Genomic DNA, 23,320 nt, shown 5'->3' with positions numbered 1-23,320 from the left:
TCTTAAATTATGAACAAGTAGTCAGTATTCATCAAATATTTTCATTCATCCCCTGTAACTATCGTGAGTCACTTTTCTTTGATACATTTTCTTTTTTTTTTTTTTTTTTTTTTAACAAATGAAGAACTGAAGAACTAAAGGAGAAAAACTAAAGGAGAAAATAGTCTCAAAAACTTTATTGTCAAACTTGAAAAAAGAAAAGAAAGAAGAAGAAGAAGAAAACAGACTTGTTAAAGTAGATGGATGTTGACATCTGACAGTCAGCAGTTCCTCATGCCTGGAAAGCTGGGCACTGTGGTGGTAAACCAAAGTCTGGACTGATGCCCGTGCTTACTTATTGTATTTCATCATGTTTTTTTCCACATCTGTTATCCTCAGCTGGCATTTGAAGATGGCTGACTGCCATCTGTCCAATTTTACTGCAGTCACGGTCACAACTTCTAGATCTTCTGAGCTGCATGGTACTGTACGTTCTTCATATTAAGGTAAAATGTCTGACTGACTCTCTCTCTCTCTTTGTCTCTCTATGTCTCTCGCCCTGTGGCAGACCGGCTCCTAAGGCTTCATCAGAGCAGGGCAGCAGCAGTGACAAGAAGGAGCGTCCCATGAGCACCATGAGCGAGGCTTCAAACTACACAGGGGGCTCCGACTACAGCACCTTTCCCGCAGCCCTGCCACCACAGTCACTACAGCCACCACCACCTCCACCTCATCCACACGGGTTAGTCTCCATCCAAACATATGTTAAATGTTAATCACTGTTCTAAAGCAAGGCTCATAACAATTAAACTGATGCATTAAGTTATGACCTCATTCTTTTCTAATAAAGAAACAGTCATGATGTATCTTAAGCAGACTGTAATGTCTGTAGTTGGCCACTTTTATCCTGACTGGAATATCTTAGCAGCTATTGGATGAATTGTCATTAATTTGATACAGATATTCATTGTCCTAAGAGGAAGAATACTGCATACTCCCTACTTTTCCCCTGACTTTTTGTCCAGAAGTTTTATAACTTTGACATCTTTCGTTTTGAATGAAATGGCCCTGCATCTATCAAGTGGACTACCTTGAAACCTGGTTGATAATCATGATCCTCAGAGGATAAACCCCTAATGACTTCACTTATCAAGGACCACAGACAGATCAGAGTTTTCATTGTTGAGTGAAATAGCTTTTTGGACACACAGCAGGCCTTAGGACATGTATTGTCAGGATACATCATCCTTCATCCTAGCAGCTTCTTTTGCATTATCCAACTTTTAATCGACTATCTTAACGTTTCTCTACAATGCAGCACGCACCAGCTGCACAATTTGACACTTTTAGCAAGCACCTCCTGCACTTCAGATGGAAGAAGTTATAAGGTCTGATGTGCCAAATGTGATATAATTATCATCCAGTGTGTGCTATGTGTATCACTGAGGTGATAAGTGTATGTCAGGAGCCATAACTGGTTATGTGACAGTTGCTCATATCCAAGAAATAGTCCATCATCTGATACACAATCCTCCATAAAGGGGTGTTTTAATTTTTATGTAATTGATTATAGTAATTATTGAGATGCATGTGCTGGTGGGCAGCTTTAACCTTTGCTGTAACCTTTGGACAAAGTGAGGCTAGCTGCTCCCCTTGTCTCAAGTCTTTGTGCTAAACTAAGCTAACGGACATGAGGCTGGTATCTTTTCATCTAAATCTCTTCCAGGACTAGAATGCACATTTTCCAAAATGTCAGGCTGTTCCTTTAAGATAGTCACTTGCAAATTGGATTTTGCAGAAGAAGAAGCTTCTCACATTCAAGAACTTAGAATAATTGATAGAGTGAATGGAAGGAATTAATGGCAGTGATACACAGCAACATAAACCATCAGTACAGCTGCTAACCCCCCTGAAACAGTTGATGTGTTGTTTCAATAATGCTGTGCTGTAGGTCAACCTCAGGACATTCATAAACATGCTGAGTCGTTACTGGCACTCAGCACTCAGTGACTGTCCTGGAATGGGTCACTGCGCTATTAGACTGAACAGTGTGTCCATTTAGAAACACACAGGAAATAAATATGCACAGTTAGATCAAATCAGAAGTTCAGTGCTTTCATGAATAACTGATGCTTTACTTCTGCTTACCCTGGCTAGAAGAAAGTATAACACTGCATAACTTCATGTATTCATGAGAAGTCATTATTTATGACCAAGCCGTACGGGTCCAGCTCCGTGCTTCACCGGAGAAATGAAAGAACGACGCACAGACTGTGTATACCAGGTGTAGGTTTATCTTTTATTTAAAATGTTACTATATTATCTAACCCATATAACCATACATAGCTTTTTGCAAGGCTGCTTGGTTGCAGTGAGGACAAATCTTAATGCTACAGCCCAAACTGTGTTTGGCTCTTCCCTCAACATGACACAATGTCAGCTCCATAAAGGCATGGTTTTCCCTGCACAGAGCTCTGACCTCTGAACTCTATCCAACATCCAACACCTTTTGCATTAACTGAAATGCTGTCTGGGAGCCAGACCTTACCACTCAACATGGCTGGTTATTTATTTTGCCTTCTTACACCAGCTGCTGTTAGCAACCACGAGCATGATTAACATTCTTATGGTTATGTTAGGCGACTCAGAGCACTTAATTATGGTTAGGGACATCGTGTGTCTCCCTAACATATGTCCCATGCTGCCATTTATTCTAGCCTACAGGTCCTGCTGTTTCAGACAGAGAGCACAGTAGAGCAAGGCAAACAAGACAGGGGTAGTAAAGGAGAGCAGCCGTCACACTAGGAGACAGAGTTTCCTGTGGGTGGTCAATTTTATCTAGAGAGGAAAACTTGTGTAACCAACAAAAAAAGGAAAAAGAAAAGAAAAAGATACAGTAATCAGAAGAAGTGGTGGTAAGAGGAAAGGTGAGAGGGTCACCAAAAACATTATGAGACATTACCATAATGAATACAGTCATAACATGATTAAATATGGTTCAATAGTAATCTCATCCCATTTTGTATCAAATTTATACTCATTCAAAGGACTCGTTGTATCTTTCTTCTGTTGACGGACATAAAAGAGAATAGTGTGCTGCAGTGCTGCATTTTTCAGTAAGTGAGCCATGATGTATGGGGGATGTGGGGTATGCTTTGTTTAATGAGCTGAATACATCTGCCTCTCTTGTTGCTTTTTATAGGTGCTCTTTTTATGTACAAGCTTCTTTACAACCAATACACAGAACACTTGTCATGTCAGATTCTTGTGTTGAGATCGGGGGGGAAAGTAGATGTTTTGGCTTGTTTTTTCTGTCTGTGCATCTCTGCAGTTCACCCTGCTGTGTTCACTCTGCAGGAAATGTAAGATGGAAACATTAACACAACATGGGCTGTTTTTTTTTTTTTTAGTTATTCATACATTTGTGTGACTTATTTATTCAAATATGTGTATTTCAGTATCTACGTACGCACACACAAATACTCTCATTTATTTCTCCACAGCCCTCTCGGTCTTCCAAAAAAGTTCACAACTTTGGCAAGAGGTCCAACTCCATCAAAAGGAACCCCAATGCCCCAGTGGTCAAGAGCAACTGGCTTTACAAACAGGTACAGTAGGAAGACAATTCAACTCGAAGATTATGGGATGTGTGTGAGTTTGTGTAGGACTGAGAGTGGACAGGTAGGAGACAGGTGAGGGTAGGTTAACTACCAGACCAGAGGCAGGGGAGACAGCTACTCTGGCACACATGTTTTATTTTACCTATACTATAAATATAATATACATCAGTTCTATGTATTTAATCTGATTTGTTACAGTTCATGCTGGAGCACTGTGGTGACTGTGTAGCATCCTAACGTAGCTGCCCAAAAGTCAAATCAAAGTACCAAATGTTGTTTAAAGTCCATAAGATGTCTTAAAAACAGCTACCCTTATCAAGCACTACAAACGAACAGAGATCAGCTAACATGAGTGCAATGTCAGGCTGAATGAATGAACTTTAAGAAAATGGCAACTTACTGTGGTTATCAGACAGTGTAAAGGTTAGTGGTCCTCTAATATTTTCACCAACAAAAGCCCCTGTGAAGCCTGAGGGGACGTGAGGATCCTGTTCCTGCTGCAGGGCTGGACTTTACTTTAGCTAACGTAGTTTGAGCCTCAGCTTGTTCTCTCATTACCTTTCTACCCACTCACTGCAGGTTGAGCATTTCTCTACATTCCACTGAGATTTACTGTGGGTCAGTTTTTCAATTGCCCTGTGGCCCTCTGACCCTCGCACGCTCCCCCTGAGGACAGCCTCATCGAGCACTATTCAGCTCATACCCCATATACAACCACTGTCAATAACCTCCATCTCCGCCTCGCCCCCTGCACCTCTGCTCACTGTATTCACATTAAGGCAAGAATTGATTTGATTCACACCAGCAGCCCCCCCCCACCCCCCTCTTTCCCCAGAGACCTGCCAAGCAAAGTGCTCACTCACAGAAGAAATGTCACCAATGTTTACCCAAAGATCCTAACCTCAGGATCTGTGGCCGAATGTGACACATTGCAAACAGCACTAAAGACCCAAGTGGAACGAGCAAATGGTCTCAAAAAACTTGTTATTGTCGCAGCAGTCATAGTTAGGGGGGAAAAAAGAACCGCAGCAGCAGTGTAGAGAACAAAGCACAGACCTTCGCCCCGAGCACCACGGAGGCAAATTTGTCACTGCGTTATGAAGAGATAAAACAAAGCAATTTGTCTCAGAGGAGGAGATAGAAGCTGGTTAATAGAAGGAGCCAGAGGGAGAGACAGAGAGGGTGTCAAGAGGAGGGAAGTGAGGGGAGATCAAACAAGAGAGAGAAAACTCAGTGTGTGTGTGTGTGTGTATGTGTGTAAAAGAGAGAGAGAGGGAGTATTGTTCTCCATAATTACTACACTTTGGCTGACTGGCTGACGGTCTGTGGTTTTTGACCCCTGCAGGACAGCACAGGCATGAAGCTGTGGAAGAAGAGATGGTTCGTTCTGTCAGACATGTGCCTCTTCTACTACCGAGGTCAATACACACACACACACACACACACACACACACACACACAAATTTAGGATGCATACTGATTTATTTAAGTTATTTAACTGTCAAATCAAAAGCTGAGTCCATATGTTGAAGAACAGCTCAGAACAAAACAGTGATGTATGTTACAGCTTATTGAACAAGAAACCTTTAGTAGCAACTGGAGTAAGAAGGAGACATTGGTTTTGCAGGTCTGTTTTTGTTTGTGTGAGAAAAAAATGTCACATTGAACACCAACTGAAAAAGAATTTTGTCTGCCCCACACACCTCGAGGATCATGAAGCACAGATGCTGTTTAAAGTTTTTTTTTTTTTTTTTTTTTTTTCCTTTCATGTGTCACCCATCTGTATGTTCCATAATCACGCACTGTTCAAAATTCCAAATATAATGGGCAAAATAAAAGGAAAATCATGCACAAGGCATTTTTTAATGTTAAGAAGCTTTTGGTATGTTGTTCATCAAAAATGTTTTATGTGTGTGGTGGAAATCTGGACTCCAGCAGTGTAACAGGGTAAACCAGCCTTTGGTTGTAGAGAGGTCGAGGGGCCTTGTCACTTAAAAGTAGTCGTCCTTGCTTCCACCCACAGTTGTACCACCCACACTGCGGCACTAATTTCAAACTTTACGTTTACAAAAGCTCATCTGTTCCTCCTTCGTGTCTCCTAAACCCTTGATAGAGATTTTTCCATCTCCATAAATTGACAAATTAGCCGCTCCCAGAGCGCAATCAGGAGCTGCTTTCATGACAAAACCCAGGGGAGAATTGGATGTTTATTGGCTTAGCCAGCCAGAGACGAGAGAAAGGAGGCGTCCTCGAGAAGGACAATGACGTGCTCGGCTCTCCGATAATAACCTTTTCTTTTTCACTTTTCTCCTGCTCTGTCTATCATTTTATTCCAAGTACCTTCTGTCACTCAGGCTTGGAGATGTCTGCAGAGTGTGGAGTTGTACTTTTTATGTGAGCAAGGATGATATGCGTCCCTCCCACTGCAAGACTCATCTAGATGAATTCAAACAGTCTGATAATTCTGTTATTACCAGAGTGAGGCGATACAGCGATAATTGCAGCTGTCATGTAAACACCTAAAGCCGGGTATCTGGGTTATCAAAGAGCAGGTGTACAGGTGTTCCTAATAAAGCTGTAATAACCAGAATGAATCGAAGAGAATCATAATCAGAGTGTTCACAGTTAGAGTGTGAAGTGTAGACACACTGATTGTACTCAAGAAGTCGCTGAAGTTCCTTGAAATGTCAGTTGTTCCAAAAAAGCATTCTTAAAAGAAAACACCCACCCACGCTGCAGTGTATACCTACAGCCTCTCTCTGCATGCCAGCTTTCTCATTCGCTCTCCTTCCTGCTCTTTTTTTTTTTCTGTGCGTGTGTTCTGTAGGCTATCTCAATAATTCAGGAGCAGGGAAGGGGCCGGAGGAGATGCAGGGCTCTCAGTGCAGGCTTGGCTAAAGCAAACAGCAGCACTGGCTGGAGGCTCTGTAGGTTTTTTTTTTTTTTTGCTGCAGTTGGTGCAGTGGACATGTTTCTGCCTGCGCCACACTGCCTATAGTTTGTATCTCCCATCACAGCAGCATCGCGCTATAGAGAGGTGATAGAGTGATGGAGCCATTAATCCCAACATGAATCTGCTCAGATTGTTGCTGTAAGGCTTTTCTCACATGGCATCAATAGATATTAACTCAATTAGAGGAGTCGGCTGTGCTGCATTCAAGGCAGCATCTCACATCTTTTGTGCTTTTCTGCTGTTTTACTTCTAAAATGTGAAAGAAAAAAATCATGGAGAGAACAGAAGCAGCCTGCTGCAGCCTGTGGAGAGTCAGTTGCGTATGTGTGTGTGTGTGTCTTTACACCACAGACAGGGAGAGATCATAGTTCTCACAGGAAGCAGACAGAGCTCATAGGGACATCCAATCATCTCATTCTCTCTGTCTCTGTCTGTTGTGTTCTGATAAGCCTCAGTGCATTGTGTTCCATTATCATTTGTTAGTCATTCATCACACCGTTGGCCAGATAAAGTTAGACCTTCCTGTTCTCATAGTCAAAGGCCAGACTTGACAGTAGAGACCACAGAGAGAATATTCTGCTCTCCTCTGAAACAAGTTACTTTTAATGTCTGGCGCAGCCAAATATGCAGTTTTATTTTTATTTTATTTTATTTCAGAAGAGGGTTTCTCAAACTCCTCAAGCCTGTGCATCCTGCTTTGAGATCTAAAAAGCATCAATACTTCTCATAGCACAAGCAGTTTGTGAGAGTTTGTGAGAGTTGTGTATATTGTCTCACTATCCCACAGGCAAAGCAGCGGCTGGTAAAGAGGAAGCATTGTTATGTGCATCGAGTGTAGGTCTGATGTTATTGGAAATCAGAATTGATGAAGTGAGTCTGTGAACTTGTTATGGGTGTGGTATCCAATTTTAAATATAATGACCTGACAAACAACAGTTTAAAATCAACTGAATGAATGAATGAAATATGGTCATACATTTACAGTATCCGTAGCCTATTGATGCATCACCTGTTCAGTCACCAGCTGACAATTAACATCCAATCACATTCCTACAGGTGTACCTCTAAGCTGTCAGCTCTCACATATGGCTGACATGGCTCCTGGTTTCCCGCGCTCACATGTTTTAGCTCTTCCCCTGTGAGGAGCAGATTCATGTACACACACCATTGCTGTTTATCCTCATAGAAACTTGTTGTTCTTCACCAAAGCCCCTGCAGGATCCTCCTCTCACTCCTCTTTAGAGCTTCCTCAAAGATCAGAGCCTTTTCCAACAGATCTAGCTGCGCAGCTACTTTCTATAACTAGTCAACGCTTTGATGTGTCTCTAACTGTATTAAAATATAACAAACAAGAAGAAATAAATCAGTCTGTGAAATCTCCTCATGCAGCCCTATCTGCATATCAAGCTTCCCTGTTCTGATTTGTATGTGAGTTGACCCTGGAAGGTTCACAAGTTCACAACCAAACTTAAAACAAACCAAAGATTAATATTTTGCTCTTTAAACAGATTGGTCTTTTGATCTGTGTCCACTGAACCTGAGCCAGAGCCTGACGCTGCTTAGTTAAGAGCAGGTCAATGTGGCTTTGAATGCAAATGTCCACATCTAACATGTTAGCATACTAGACTCCTGACCTCTGGATTTCTTTACTGCAGATGAGAAAGAAGACAGCATCCTGGGAAGTATCCTGCTGCCCAGCTTTCACATCTCAATGTTGTCGGTGGATGACCACATCAGCAGGAAATACGCCTTCAAGGTAAAATAATAAGTGTCTGGTTTAATGGCTTCTTCTTCCAGTACTCAGGGGGTTTTTAATGGTGGTGATGATGTGCTTTAAGGTAAAAAGTTGCAGTCTTGTAACCTGACAGGTCGACAGAAGCTGCAGGGTTGGTCTCACTTCCACAACAATATCATTCATGCAGTCAGCTAAGAGCATGTTACTGAAATCCTTTGAGCAATATATACTAAAGAGACTGTTTTAAAGGGAGAGGTTAGCAATTTGGTAAATATATTTATTCATTTTTTGCTCGATTGATTTTGAAAGTGAGATGTTCAGACTGTCTGTTAAATACAGAGCTGGGGTCAGGACATACCCAGCCCTTCTCAGCATAGAGACCGGAAACAAGGGGACACAGCTAGCCTGGCTCTGTCTGAAATTCAAAAATACATTCACCACCACGTCTAAAAGTTGGATTATGCTTGAAAAGAACTGGTTCATTCACTGGTTTTTTTTTGTCATATCAGAAATGTTTATCGCTCTTTCAAACGGCCACGCTTGAAGGAGACGTGACAGACCTGTCCATACTTACAGACACTCAGTTGCTCACATGAAAAGTGAGCCAACATAGTTGTGTCAAGGGGCTGACATGAGATTAATTCTGAACTAGATGGATAAACATTTCCCAAAATGTTAAACTGCTGCTCCATGGTGATAATTTACTTGACTTACAAGTATGTCTGCTTAGTTTATATCATGAAAACTAAGGAGTAGAGTAAGGACTTGATGATGGGATTTACACATACAAATTTACACACATGGAAAGTTGGCAGTTGGGCATCTCAGTCACTTATACAGCCTTACCTTTGCCAAATAACACAGAGGAAGTTTGAAGACTTCCACACTTATGTTTTCACACTGAGACATATGGAGAGGCAGTCAGAGAGCACACACATACAGTTGCACACACACACACACACTCATACTGTACACAAACACACTCCCCTGCCAGCAGGAATGATATAAAGACCCCTTACTGGTATCTCAAGGTCACCATCCAAAGCTGCTTCTCGCACTGCTGTTTTATCTCCTAGTCTCTCTCCCTCTCTCCCTCTCTGTCTATCCTCCTGATATTTATCCCTCTGTCACTTTCAACTTCTCTCTCTCCACCCACACTGCCAGGCTACTCACCCCAACATGCGGACGTATTATTTCTGCACTGACACAGCCAAAGAGATGGAGTCTTGGATGAAAGTCATGACGGATGCTGCCCTCGTCCACACCGAACCAGTCAGAAGGTAGGTGTTCACCAAGGTGATACACCCACAGATCATACATTTGGACACGATTACCATCAGTAATGAGATTTGGAAACATATCACTAAAAGAAGCCCTGCCGCTGGAGGAGCATTAGGGAGTGGTGCGTTATCCTTGCCCACGGCAGGAGTGCCTGGACAGCCCCCAGTTTTTAACAGTTTCTGGACAGTGCAGGAAGTGTACAACAGTGCAATAAAATTATATATGGATAAGGTCAGCATCAATTTATTTGTGGATGAAAAGGAGAATTAATCACTGCTTCAGTGCATCACTCACAAGCCCCTGTTACCTATTACCCATCGTTCTTCTCTGTTGATGTAAAGCAGTGCTCAGTGAATACAGACTCCCTCCTTCCCTGTAGTGTCAGGTGCCTGGACAAATTCTTAAGAAGTGGAAGACCAGAAAGAAGTGCTGTCACACCAATTCCTGACTACTGACACTAAAGTTGTCTTTGAAATCTCTTCGAAAACTCCCTCTGTTACTTTTTGTCACAACCCCCTTTTTTCTTTTGGATTCTAACTTCTTCTTTCATCCCAGATCAGACAAGTTGAAAGTGGACCAGCGAACGCCTCAGGAGTTGAACAACTTACTGAACCACAGAGTCTTAACCAGGCCTGAGATCCAGAACAATGAACGCAACCGCAATGAACCTGCGCGACAACACTCCCTGTCTTGGGTCGAAGACAAACGGCAAAAAGATGCAGAGAAACACAACGGCCAGAGGGAGCGTGAATATTACACTTTACAGAGAGATGGAGAGAGGTACTCTCTGAAAAAAGACGGGGTGAGCTATATGCTCCAGAAGGACGGAGAGAAGTATCTCCTCCATAAGGATGGAGAGAAGTACTTGCTGCGAAAAGACGGAGAGAAATACTCGCTGCAGAAAGATGGAGAGGTGTATGCCATTCACAGGGATCGAGAGAAGTACACTGTTCAGAAGGTGGATGAAAAGTACACAGTGGTGCCGACGGAGGAGAAATATGCTCCAACTAAAGATGGAGAGAAGTATTTGCTCACGAAGGATGGAGAAAAATATGCACTGCAGAAAGTTGGAGAACGGCACATGCTCCAAAAAGATGGACAGAAATCTGTTCCTCAAAAGGAAGTGAAGAGACAGCTGTCATTAAAGGAGACAGACAGGTACAGCACAATGAGGGAGATGGATCATAAATATGGTACCATACATGTTGTGGACAAATACGGCACTCTGAAGGAAGTGAGGAAATATAGTACGCTACGAGAGGGCGATAAATATGCTACTCTCAGAGACGCAGAGAAGTATGCTACAGTCCGTGACGGCGATAAATACGGCTTCCAGAGAGATCAGAGCACAGAGAGGTCACTGACGAAAATCAGCAGCATCAAGCTGCAGCCAGCCCAGGCCGCCGCCATCGCAGCCGCAGTGTCTGCGTCACGCCAGGGCCAGGCCAACCTCAACGCCCAAAAGCCCACACAGGTTAACGGTTCAGGGACCGGGGCTGGACAGCAGACCGGGGACTGCAGCCCGGCAGAGGTGGATGGAAGTCTGGCCACGTGTCCGGTAAAGTCCCCTCCTCCGGTGCAGGAACCAGAGAAAGGTCTGTCCAGGACCAACTCCATGCAGCAACTGGAGCACTGGGTCCGCACACACAGGTCTAGAGGACTGGATGACGACAGCAGGAGGTGAGATTGACTGAGTGTGTTTTTTGGAAACATTATGATGCATAGTAATACAATAATGCTTTTAACATTAACTATTGCAATTAAACACTCATTAGATGCATTTAAATTGGTATCAAAAATAATATTTAATGCAGTTACATGCAGGGACATCAATAAATCATATCTGTATGTGAATATGGTTACAGTCTGTTGTTCACAGCTTTTCACTGAAAAGCTTCTCCTTCAGTTCATTAAATCCCTTCAGCCATCTGAAGGCAGCAGGAAACATGTGGTGATAAACAGACAGCTCAGGGCAGCGTCAATACACACGACTATTTTCACCTTCATTAAATCACCAAGCTGCTACAGTATAACCGTCACCTATACACATACCACACCAGTCCTTTATGACTGAGTCACCCCACCACAACAGAATCAGACTGATAAGAACATAATCAGACACAATCACCATTACTCATTCATTCAGTCTGACATTGTGGTGATGTCAGGCAGTTTGGTCAAGTAACCAATCAGTTAGCAAGCTGACATCTTCCATTTAATCCTGCCTACAAAGCTCTAATTGGTTGATTGTATCTCCAGTGGAAATAGTTGCCAGTGGGCACAATACCACACCCACCTGAATTACTCAGCAAGTTGTGTGTGGTGATTCACACCAGTCTGCTCACATTAAAACCAGTCTTCAGCAACATGTAAAGAGGACTCTATGACATTCTATGTTTTTATATTAGTAATGTTTGTCTGCACAGGATTCATGCAGCCCATATTCTCAGTTCTAATCAGGTGACAGACTCATACACACATTTTTCAGTGGACACATTTGACATTTTTCTCTGTCGTATACCAGTGATCATTAAGCCCTCTATTAGCACTCCACCTCCATTAAGATTATTGCCCTGTCTAAGGTAACATGAGGCTGTCTTTGTACTGTGGGGCTGTTTTGGTTTTTGCAGCTGCTTTACTTTGTGGTAGAGAAAACGTAGGCACAGATTTCAACTCTCCACACATTCATTCATGTGCAATTTGCACCTTCATTCTTCACTACAATCTGGGGGCAAACTCTCCTCGCGACAGGTCTGCTCCTTCACAAGATTTAAACCCCTTTTTTCATCTCTCACTCTGCCCTTCAATCTCTCCAGACCGCCCCCCTCGTTCCTCATGTATCCTCCCTTGTCCTTGGTCTGACCTTCTGGGCCAGAGGGAGCTGAAAGCTTTTTGTGTCACTACAGATGTGTATCTCTGTTGGGAGCACTAGCGTTTAGCTGGCATTTAGCCGGCTGTACTGAGAAATGCAGCGGAACAGAAGTGCAGAGCGCAGACGCTCCATTTGCTCTCAGCGCTTCCCCTCTCCTTCTGCTGCCATGAATAAGTCATGGAAATGAGACTGTAATGAGAACAGAGCAAGCTGAGCGCTGCAGAGACACATTTGTCATCTTTATCAGCAACAGCACAAAGTAGGGAAATAGAGACACTTTGTTGTAGAACTGATTGTTATTGTTGTTAACACAGAGTCCTACTTCTGCTAACAGCCATGTTATTTAAGAGGAGCAGAGTGGTCCACAGTACAGTGGTGACTGAACTGATAACAGCCATGTGCAGTATCATTAGTGTATATGCTAACACATCTGTGTCTCATTCATCTTGAGGATCCTGTAAAACTTAGTAATCCTACAGTTTATTCAGAGATTTGTCTCTAAACACATCATGTATGTTAGAAAATAGTTCCTGAAAACACATGAAAAGACTGTAAGCTCTCTATCACTGCATCGTGGAGTTTGACTGTTTCACAGTTTTTTTCATCAGTTTCATTCTCAGGATTTTATGGGCGGGTCTGAAACGGCGGCACGACTTAGCACAACCCCGCCCCTAACACTGTAACCGTTATAAACATCTACAGTATAGGGAGCTAACAGGATGCTAGCAGGATGCTAACTGTCGCTGAGTGCAGTGACACGCCCCCAGCGTCTCAGAGCATTGATTTTGAAACCTGATTTTATATATTTGCTGGGTGGTTAATATCACATTTTTCTGTTGTGTGACTAACCATTAGTATCACTGCTTTACACAGACTTGAAGTTACTGCCTGACAGTAGTTTAAAAGGTTAATTCTTCTTCTTTGTGCTCTCTTTTTCATTATTTTTTAGTTTTTAACTCCCCAAGTTAATAAAATTATAGGCCAAACCTCCCCAATTCAGATGTTGGAAAGATGTGGCAGAAGGGGTTTCAGGCACTGTTTGATGATCCAGCAGGACCTTAATCTGAGGCTTACTGACCCTGTAAGAATATAGATGTCTTCTTGTGCCAGAGCCAGAAAAACAGCTACATCTATGAAAAATAGAGACAGAAAATGGCAAGACCCACGCAGTTGTATCATCTGTCATCATCTTTCAGAGATAATAACTCCTACATTGACACATTCAGTTGTCAACAAAAGATTAACTGCTCCTAGCAACCCACCAGCGGCCAATATGAATGCAATACCAGGCTGAATGAGTGACAATTCAGTCTGATCATCAGATAAATATTATCACCCACCGACAACAGAAATTTGGATCAAGTCTCATGAATATCTGAGAGGGGAAGTGGCTGGCAGTAATAATGATGTATATACACTGCCTTGTGTAAAGCATGGGTAAACAGACATGGCACAGTCATGGTATAGTCCTTCAGTCCATACATTGTATAGAAGCTGCAGATCAGTGTAGTACCTGGTCTTCCTCTCTCTGCTGAATGCAAGGTTAAATGAGATCAACAAAGACTGTGGTGCTCTTACCCATCCAGGTGAAGAATGATGATAGGCAGTCAGAGTGACGACGACTATATTATATCTCACTGTGGACTCGTAAGGTCAAAGCCGCAGTCCTTGAAAATGAGGGCGTCCATTTTATGATTAGCTGCTAATGGCTGTAATGATAACGAGCTCTTCATTACTTCATGTCGCCAGGTCAAAGCGAAAGTGAAGCAGAGTTCTGTTAATGAAAAGAAAGTTTGATAATTAGATGCAGTCAGGCACACCATACATGTTAAGGCACACACATACTGATAATTAAACTGGTTCCTGCTCAGTACACACTGATTAAAGGCATTGATTCATTGGCTGCTGGATACAGTAACAGTGAGTGCGGGTGGTTATGTGGTTCTTGTTCTTATCCACTATTGGGAAAATTAGGTAATTGTATCAGTTGAATGTAAGTGCTATAGTAACCACATTAAAATGTAAGAGTGGGTGTTGCATGTAGCTTAGTGAGGCTTAAATGTCAAGCAACTTCTGCATCAGACCTGCATGTTTAATATCAGCTGTTGTTTTTTATTTTATCTTGATTGATGCATAAAACACAGAGATTGACGAGAGGTCGGACCACTGTAAGATTCATCGAGTCCACCGCGCAGCTTAAAGAACGACTCATTCATTCATTTGTTCAGTTATTTGACACATTTATTACTTTGTGCAAAGTTCAGTTGATTCTTGCTGCTGTGTAACAACAGAAGGAAAAATCTCTACTACTTTCTCTACTTAATTTTTAGCAGTACTTTCTTACCCGACCTGTCTAACATCACAGGAATGTTGTCTGGCTCCTACCACTGAATTTCTTATCACTGGCTCCTCTATATTTCTGTGATTTAAGAACTGAGTCATGCTTTGTTCCCTTTCCCAGAGGACATTCTCCTCGTGATTACAAGTGGATTCTGGTTTCCTAACAAATCTCTCTGTGAAGTGACTGTTACATATAACAACTTGCAAAAAAAAAAAAAAAGAAGAAGAAAAAAGAAATTAAAAAAAGGATTAAATGTTAAAGGTGGAATTAAAAACTTTGATACATCCTGATCAAGACTACAAAGTTTTTAAACTTTTTAAACAGATTGTGAGTTTTCCCACCTCCCCTTGTACTGCTCTTTTTGGACAGCCTTTCAAAACTGGTTTTAGTTTTTTTAATCTATCATTGATCTGGATGTTGGAGACAAACCCTGAAAGGTCCTTCCTACTGTATGTTTATTGACTCAATGTAAAGCTTGTTTGTGTCAGTTTAATGGAAAGCTACGCAACAGCACATATTGCTAATAACATAAGTTCAGTATATGAAATCAAATATCTGTACTGGACAGTTGATTTTCAGGTAGGCAGTCTAACTCTTACTGTGGATTTGCAATCAGCTCAAGACTCACAAGTGTCATTTAAGGTGCTTAAATTGAACACAGGGTCCAGATATAGTTCTAAACCTGAAGACCCACCTGTACTGGGGTGGGCCTTGATCTGTGGTTATTACCGAGTACTCATTTCTCATCGGTTTGTCTGTTTTATCTGCCAGCATTACATCCTACCAGACCTTACCCCGGAACATGCCCAGCCACCGTCCTCAGATTGTGCCCCGCTACCCAGAGGGCTATCGCACACTGCCCCGCAACAGCATGATGAGGCCCGACAGCATCTGCAGCGTGGCGGGGTCCGTGTATGACCGCGCCCTCCGTCCCGCCTCCACCACCACCACCACCGTCACCACGGCGGAGAAGAGGAGGTCGATGAGGGACGACACCATGTGGCAGCTGTATGAGTGGCAGCAGAGACAGGCCTTCTCCAGGCAAAGTCTGGCTCAGCCAACAGGTACAGATCCCACAGACAGATATGATACTACTTCCTGTCTTACAGTAAGAATGAATTGAATACAATGAAATCTCATTAGTTCTTTTTGTTTCTGTTCTCTGAAGAACTCCTTTCTTTGCCTTTCAAGTTTCCCACTTGGCACTGGTCATGAGGCCTTGATATTCTTTTAGCAACGTTGTAAGAATGGGTCACAGCTGGCATCCTATCCCACAGAGCACCCTGAACACCTGAGGACAGCCGGATATCGGCTCTTTGAGTTTTGAGTCTTGCTGCAAATTTGTCCCAGTAAAGATTTTATGTACTGTGTAATCGGCTGACCCTCTCTCTAATTCCAGTTTCATGACCACCACAGAAAACATTGTAGGCAAGGAAAGTTGTTGACTCCACTGTGACTTTCTTTTCTCCTGCTGTTGTTGTGATTGCAGCTGTGGGTCATTATGGAACCCTTCCCAACACAAAGACCATGGGCAACATCTCTGAACACGCTGTGACCCACTCCATCCCCACCTCGCCGTCTCACGGCTCCCTGGCCCTCTACAGCACCTTCTCCCCTCCCCGGCAGCAGGTGGCCCACAACCCCAGCAGCTCCCACTCCGAGGTGTCCTCACCGGTCTTCAGGGGGGACGTGACACTGGACCGCAGGCACAGGACACACCTCGCCAAGGTAGAGGGAATGACATTGGACTCACATAAAAATGATTAAACTTCATTTACAGTGCATTTGGAAAGTATTCAGGCTCTCATCAATCTACACTCAATACCCCATAATGACAGAACAAAAATAAAAGTTTATATTTAAAAAAAAAAAAAATTATTTAAAAAAGGGAAGAGATGTTTCTACACCTTGACTGGAGTCCACCTGTGATAAATTAAACTGATTGGACATGATCTAGATAGGCACACACCTGTCTCACAGCTGACAATGCATATCAGAGCAAAAACCAAGACACAAGGTCAAAGAAACTGTCTGCAGAGCTCAGAGACAGGATTGTGTCAAGGTACAGGCTACAAAAAATTCTGCTGCATTGCAGGTCCCCAAGACCACAGTGGCCTCCACAATTCTTACTTGGAAGAAGTGTTTAACAACCAGGACTCTTCCTAAAGCTGTCCACCAAACTGAGCAATCAGGAGCCCTGGTTACAAAGGTGACCGAGAACCTGATGGTCACTGGCTGGGCTCCAGAGATCCTGTGTGGAGATGGTAGAAACCTCCATAAGGACAACCAACCAAGCATCATGACTGGTTTCCTCCAGACATGACACCTAAAATTGAAGCCAAACAATTCAATCCTGCTTTCCTCAGACCAGAGAATCTTGTTTCTTACAGTCTTGTTTCTTAGAGTGTTTTAGGTCTTTTGCAAACTCCAAGTGGGCTTTCCTTCTGGAAGTTTCTCCCATCTCCACACAGGATCTCTAGAGCTCAGTCAGAGGGACCATTGAGTTCTTTGTCACCTCTGTTACCAAGGCCTGAGTGCTCAGTTTGGGTGTGAGGCCAGCTGTAGGAAGAGTACCCTTTGTTACACACTGTGCCTACTGTGCTCAACTCTGCATCTAACCTCAGTGACAAATACGTTCTTTCTCTGTAGCTATTTCACAGTAAAAGGGTCAATATGATTTGCCAGTGGATTGCTTTGAGTGTGAAACAGGAGCAAGAGGAAGTAAATGCTTGCTACGGGAACAAATTTCATTAAAATGTGGTAAAAATGATGAAATTGCCATTCCACTGAAAAGAAAGAATGCTGGTTGCGAGTCTCCAAAGTCTTGTCGTTACAATGACTTATTGTTTGACAGAAAAACAAGCAGTACCAAGATGATGAAGTGTTCCTTTAAATGTAAATTCTGGTTTCCTTGTGAGAATATTCAGAAAGAGACAAAGAGTGCAGTCAGTGAATGATTCTCTCTTCAGTCGATGAGTCCAATCCTCCTGTCACAAGTCTAAAGCCCAGGTCCAATCCCTGTCCTCAGGCTGAGAGCCACAGTGACACCTCAGACCAAGTGTGCACTCTTAAGACACAGCAGACAGCTGATGTTAATACACCATGTGACACACGTCCTGCTCTGTATTCACAGCTGCAGAGAGGAGGAAGCCACTGAGAATCACCATTAGATTAAGAAAGAATGAGTTGAACTGTGTATTTTAATCCATAAAAGTTAAGAGGATGGATACTGGTCAGTGTAGTGACCAGCTTCTTCTCCCTGTGCCTGCGTGGGTTCTCTCCAAGTACTCCGGCTTCCTCCCACAGTCCAAACACATGCGCGTTAAGTTAATTCGTAACTCTAGTGTGAATGTAAGTGGTTGTTTGTCTGTATATGTTGGCCCTGTGATGGACTGGTGATCCATACAGGGTGTACCCCCAACACTTTCTAGATGTAAAAAAATAAATTTACTGTGTATGAATCTGCAAGAGCATCTTGAGGCAAAAAAAAGAACTGTAGGCCCTGCAACTCTCCAACCCTAAATAACTTGGGTTATAATATAATCAAACAGAATTTTATTTAAGAATATTCATGTAAGAAAAACAAGATTAGGTCAAACTGTAGGAGCAACATTAAGGTCCTTACAATTTCAGTTGATAATATGCTTTAGTTTTTATTACCAAACAAATTTTAAATTATTCAGACTACAAAAGAATTTAACCTGGGGCCTTAGGGCCCCCCCTGAGTGTCTGGGGTCCCAGAGCTGCTTTTCCCAGGTGTTCATGTTATGTAAAATTGAATATAAGATTAAAAATGCTTTTCAGTTTAACAATGTTCTGCTTCAGTGTAATAAATTCTTTGTAGTCCACTGTTGCAGCCAAATTTAATTATACTCCCATTAATTGAGTCTAATCAGTGCTCTGTGTTTGCTAACAAAGAAAGCAGATGTTGGCAAATAGAAGAAGACTGAAACCATGACTGAATGTTTCCTATTGTTACCTCTGTATTGTTCCTCTTTTGATGCAAAGATGTTGATTAAATCACTGAATTAATTTAAGTGGTATTACAATGCTCCTGCTGTATTAGCTAATTAACCTCAAACCATGTATACTTTTTTTTCTTTTTCTTGTATATTTTTTTTTATCATTATGTATGTCATTCATTTTTAGGTTTTCTGCTTTCTCAAATGTACGTTATTGTTGTGGGGTGACAACTGAACAGTGAACAATGCATTAAAGTGATTGAGAGTGTAAACAAAAGCAGGACAAAACATTTTTCACAGTTGTCCAGTAAAAGAAACTGTTTTACTTGGAAGAGTTCTTGTAAAAGGCCACTGTGCTGTTGTTTTGAATTTGTGCTTCAAAAATTGACTCACTATCACAGATTACTCCCAAAGGACAAATAGTGCAAAAAGCTGTGAACTGAGGTTCTCTGTTTTGGCCTTCTCCTCCTGACTCAGTTTTGTCCTTATTTAACTTCAGAAATTTGGAGCCATCTAACCAGTAATTTCTGAAATGCAATTTGATTTTGTGAATGTGTGTGTGAGCTGTGTAAACCTTACTAAACAAAACCTGGATTTTCTGGTATGGTCCTTAAAATCAGTCAGTCCCAACTAGAGGTACTTGAGCACCATGGAGCATTTCTGCAGTGGGAGTATGTGGAAAGACCGCATAGTAATTTGATCGAATAAAAATTTAGAATTTATTAAAAATTAGATCCATGTATTGAGTCATCATAGTTTGTGACTACAAGTACATAAAAAAATTGGTAGCAAGTGAGCAGAGGAGCAAAGAGAAACTGGTATAAATGCTTGAATTAGTTAGCTAAAAGAAATCCATAAATGGTTGACAAAATGAGCTGATAGAAATGGATAAACAGTTAAAATAGGTATCAGGCTTTCATCACTTGGAATGGTAGTAGTAGAAATGCATACTTAACCAAACTGACCATAACAGTGACAGTTGCATGAAAATATTTATGTAACATTCACTGTTATGTTGTTTTGTATTGTTTAATTTAAAATCAATTTAAATGAACATACCCAAACATATTGGTCTTCATCTAACTGGGTAGGGCCCATCTGACAAAAAAAGGTTGGGAACCACTGCTTTGAGTCATTAAGACCACCTGAACTGAAATGAGTGAAAGTGAGATGTACCTTCCTCTGCCAAATTCATTCCATTCTCATCCCACAGTACGGCTACCCAACTGACCGACGATCAATTGCAGCCGGCGTCCCTCCTCAGACCATTACCCCACAGTCCCTGCAAGGCAAGACGGTGAGTCTTACGGTGCACACCCTCTCTTCCCACACATTCCATACTTTGAGATTCAACCGACTGTCTACCTGCTCTCAGCTGCCTCTTATAGGAGACCATCACCCAAATAAACATGCCGTCCGTCGCTGACATTCCAACACTCACATACTCATCGACACGGCACTCGCACTCCTCTATCGCAGTAATGTTATTGCTGTTTTTTTCATTTGTCTCTGCAGGACCAGTGTAATTATTGACAATGCCACATCTCTTAAAAACAGCACGCACAAGCACACACACACACACACACACACACACACACACACACACACACACACACTGCATCAGCACAAGTGAAATTGTCTTTGCTCTCAAATTGAAGCAACAACAATCAAGAGTGAGAGCTGATATTTGTATTTGAAACAAGCTGTGAATAATGTTGTGATTGCTTGTTGGCAGTCAGGGCCCTCGGCTAGAAAAATGTGTCCAGTAATTTTCCACACGGCTTTTTGCAGTTGAGTGTTTGTCACAGTGGCTGCGTTCCTTTATTTCACCGTTTCACATAATAATATGCTGAGTGTGTGTGTGTGTGTGTGTGTGTGTGTGTGTGTGTGTGTGAGACCTACCTGTGTTTGTATGAGTGTCTGCAGGAGTGTTTGTGTGCACCAGTCCATTGCTAAATCTGAAATTACCCGTAGCTTTTTACCCTCATCTAGCAGTTTTTTTTTAATACTAATAATAAGGTTGAAACTAGATGGTGGTATTTTGACCCAGATTGCTGACATGTAATAAATCAAGTAGTTCACGCACAGTCACCAGTAGCAAGATTATAAGGTAAATCAAAGGTTACCAAATTTTCTTCTCTTGCTGATACATTGAATTTTCTTTTTCTAAATGTTGGAACCTTTTCAGATTTGAAGAATTATAACAGCAGCTTTGTGACAGTTCAGACAGTGAAATGGTCAGAGTGTCATACCTGCGCTGAGCTACACCTGATTGAACCAGTTAGCAGAGCTATAGTAAAATCCTTCCTGGGGAAATAAGGACTCAAGGATAATGTTAGCCTGGAGAACTTAATTAAGCCTTAATATGTCAGGACCATGTGTCTGTCACCCTGTTGTATGATGGCCAGAAATAATGAAAATGAATGAAGCCTCTGTTATCAATCCCAAATCTTTCACAGAGACCTGAACCATACTATGGACAGCACTCCATAAGTGTACAGTTGAATAACAGGTTTTCTAATGTTGCATGCTGAGGTTTCTGAGGATTATAATTGTCTTTGCTGGACTATTAAGCAGTCCTGGCAGAGCAGGATACTGAAGTGGTTCCTCTCTTCTTTAAGGGCAACAGACTCGCTGCATGTTTTATTTCAGTTCGTCAGTGGCTGTTGTCGATGTCAGTGTAGCAGCTCTTTTTCTCTCCTCTGTGTGTTGCCCTGTGCAGCCTGAGGAGCTGACCCTACTGCTGATCAAGCTCCGCCGGCAGCAGGCGGAGCTCAACAGCCTGCGGGAGCACACTGTAGCTCAGCTAATGGCCCTGGGTATGGAGGGGCCCAACGCCAAGGTCAGCACTGACTGTATACATACATGTGTGTGCATGTACACATTTGTGCTTAACCAACCACAATCCCTCATTTTGTGTGTTTATGTGCGTGCAAGGGGTTCCTTCTAAATAAAATAAAATTGAACTTGGTGTGTTCTGAAAGGTTCTGTGAGCAAAAGACAGTATAGTCACTACTGCTCAAGCACTTTCTTATTATGTTGACAATTAAAGTTGATGGGTTCGACCGCTGTGGTCCAGGCTGAAATTTCTCAAGAATTGTGGGACGGATTGTCATGAAATGTTGTACAGACATCCATGGTCCATTGAGGATGAATCATAATGACTCTGGTGATCCCCAGACATTTCTCAAACGCTACAAGCAGACTGAAGTTTCTACCAGATAAATAACAACAGCTACTAGATACAAAATGTGGTTCAGACATTCACCGAACCAGGCATCCTACAAACTTTGCATCTAGCAACTCCACCACATTGACACATTCAGATAAACTTGAATGAAATATGGTACAGAGGTTAATGTTGACGGATAAATCATATTAAGCCCCTTCCAACATACTTTTAGAACAAATAGCAACCACCATGGCTGAATGCTGAAGCTAGTACAAAGTGTTCAGTGTGTGGCAGTTCATCAAATTGCCAGTAAAAACTTTTCAAACATGTCTCTGTGGTAAAGAATCTCTGAGCAACACAAAAACAACAGAATACAAACATACCATAGGAAATTATCATAGGACTATGGAGTATCATTACCACAGAAACTGTGGTATTTTAATACTAAAAACATTGTAGATGCTGGCTAGCATAGAAAAGAAAATAAGCAAGAAAACTCCTAAATCCCCAACTTCTTTGTAGAGACACTATGTGCCTATGTGAACATGCCAAATTCAATTTAATTTTGCAGTACCGCTGTGGGATAAATGTATGCGCAAACCGGTTTCTCAGTTTCATCTTGGGGATTGGTGCCTTGATTTATGGGCTTTCTTTTGCTCTTTTATGCTCTTGTATGTTTGCATGGAAGCACTACTTATGTCCATGCATGTTGGCTTGAGGTTTCTGTGCAGCTGTGAGTCAGGAAAGCATGGATGCATCAGAGCTGATGCATTAAACAACATGGCATCTTGTTGTCTCTTTTCAGCTTGATGTGCAACATACGTTCTGTTTTGAACGTATCAGTGTGATGTGTTTTATTTGTGTTCATTTACGTATTAATTTGATCAGTTCTAACATAGTTTATTCAGAAGACTCAAAGTTATTTTATAATGCATGTACAGTAAGTTTGCAACATGTCTGGTATTCCTGGCTTCAAAATTCTTAGGTGGACATGCAGTATAGCATGTTGTCCATGTGTTTTGGGTTGCTTGAAGTTTTGTTAATTTTATGATTCATATTACAGAATAGATATGCTAACAAGTGACAGCTTAACAATATGCATGTGTTAGGAGCTGGACAATATAATATGGTGTGATATGAGATTTTGGATTTTGGATATGATAATATGGTTATATATAATATTGTTTTTTTCCTGGTCAACAAGGCTGCATTTCTACTAAGTCTTTTGTTTTCTTAATTCATTAGACTTTTCCAGCTAAGTGAAATGAGCCATGACTCAAATAATTTTCACATAATATTCAAATTACTTCTTGGAGTTTCTTGGCTGTAAATGTTTCCTGGATGTATCACCCTGCCAAATAGAATAAATACAGAACAAAATACCTCATTTGGAACACAAGGCTGG

General features: G+C 41.9%; 1 protein-coding gene across 1 annotated transcript in view; it reads left to right on the top strand.

The window, feature by feature from the left end:
- LOC108897472 (pleckstrin homology domain-containing family A member 5-like) overlaps positions 1–23,320 on the top strand; it is a 176,889-nt gene that overhangs the window by 131,669 nt on the left and 21,900 nt on the right. The window contains 11 exon segments of the mRNA XM_018697118.2: positions 548–663; positions 666–721; positions 3,483–3,587; positions 4,945–5,017; positions 8,208–8,308; positions 9,452–9,567; positions 10,124–11,248; positions 15,553–15,845; positions 16,271–16,509; positions 19,957–20,040; positions 21,466–21,585. Of these exon segments, the coding sequence (XP_018552634.1) occupies positions 548–663; positions 666–721; positions 3,483–3,587; positions 4,945–5,017; positions 8,208–8,308; positions 9,452–9,567; positions 10,124–11,248; positions 15,553–15,845; positions 16,271–16,509; positions 19,957–20,040; positions 21,466–21,585 (2,428 nt within the window).

Source organism: Lates calcarifer, linkage group LG18 (assembly GCF_001640805.2).
Source record: "Lates calcarifer isolate ASB-BC8 linkage group LG18, TLL_Latcal_v3, whole genome shotgun sequence".
In the NCBI taxonomy this organism is placed as follows: Eukaryota; Metazoa; Chordata; class Actinopteri; family Centropomidae; genus Lates; species Lates calcarifer.
Note: the sequence above shows the minus strand (reverse complement) of the source record. Positions and strands in the feature narration are given on the sequence as shown.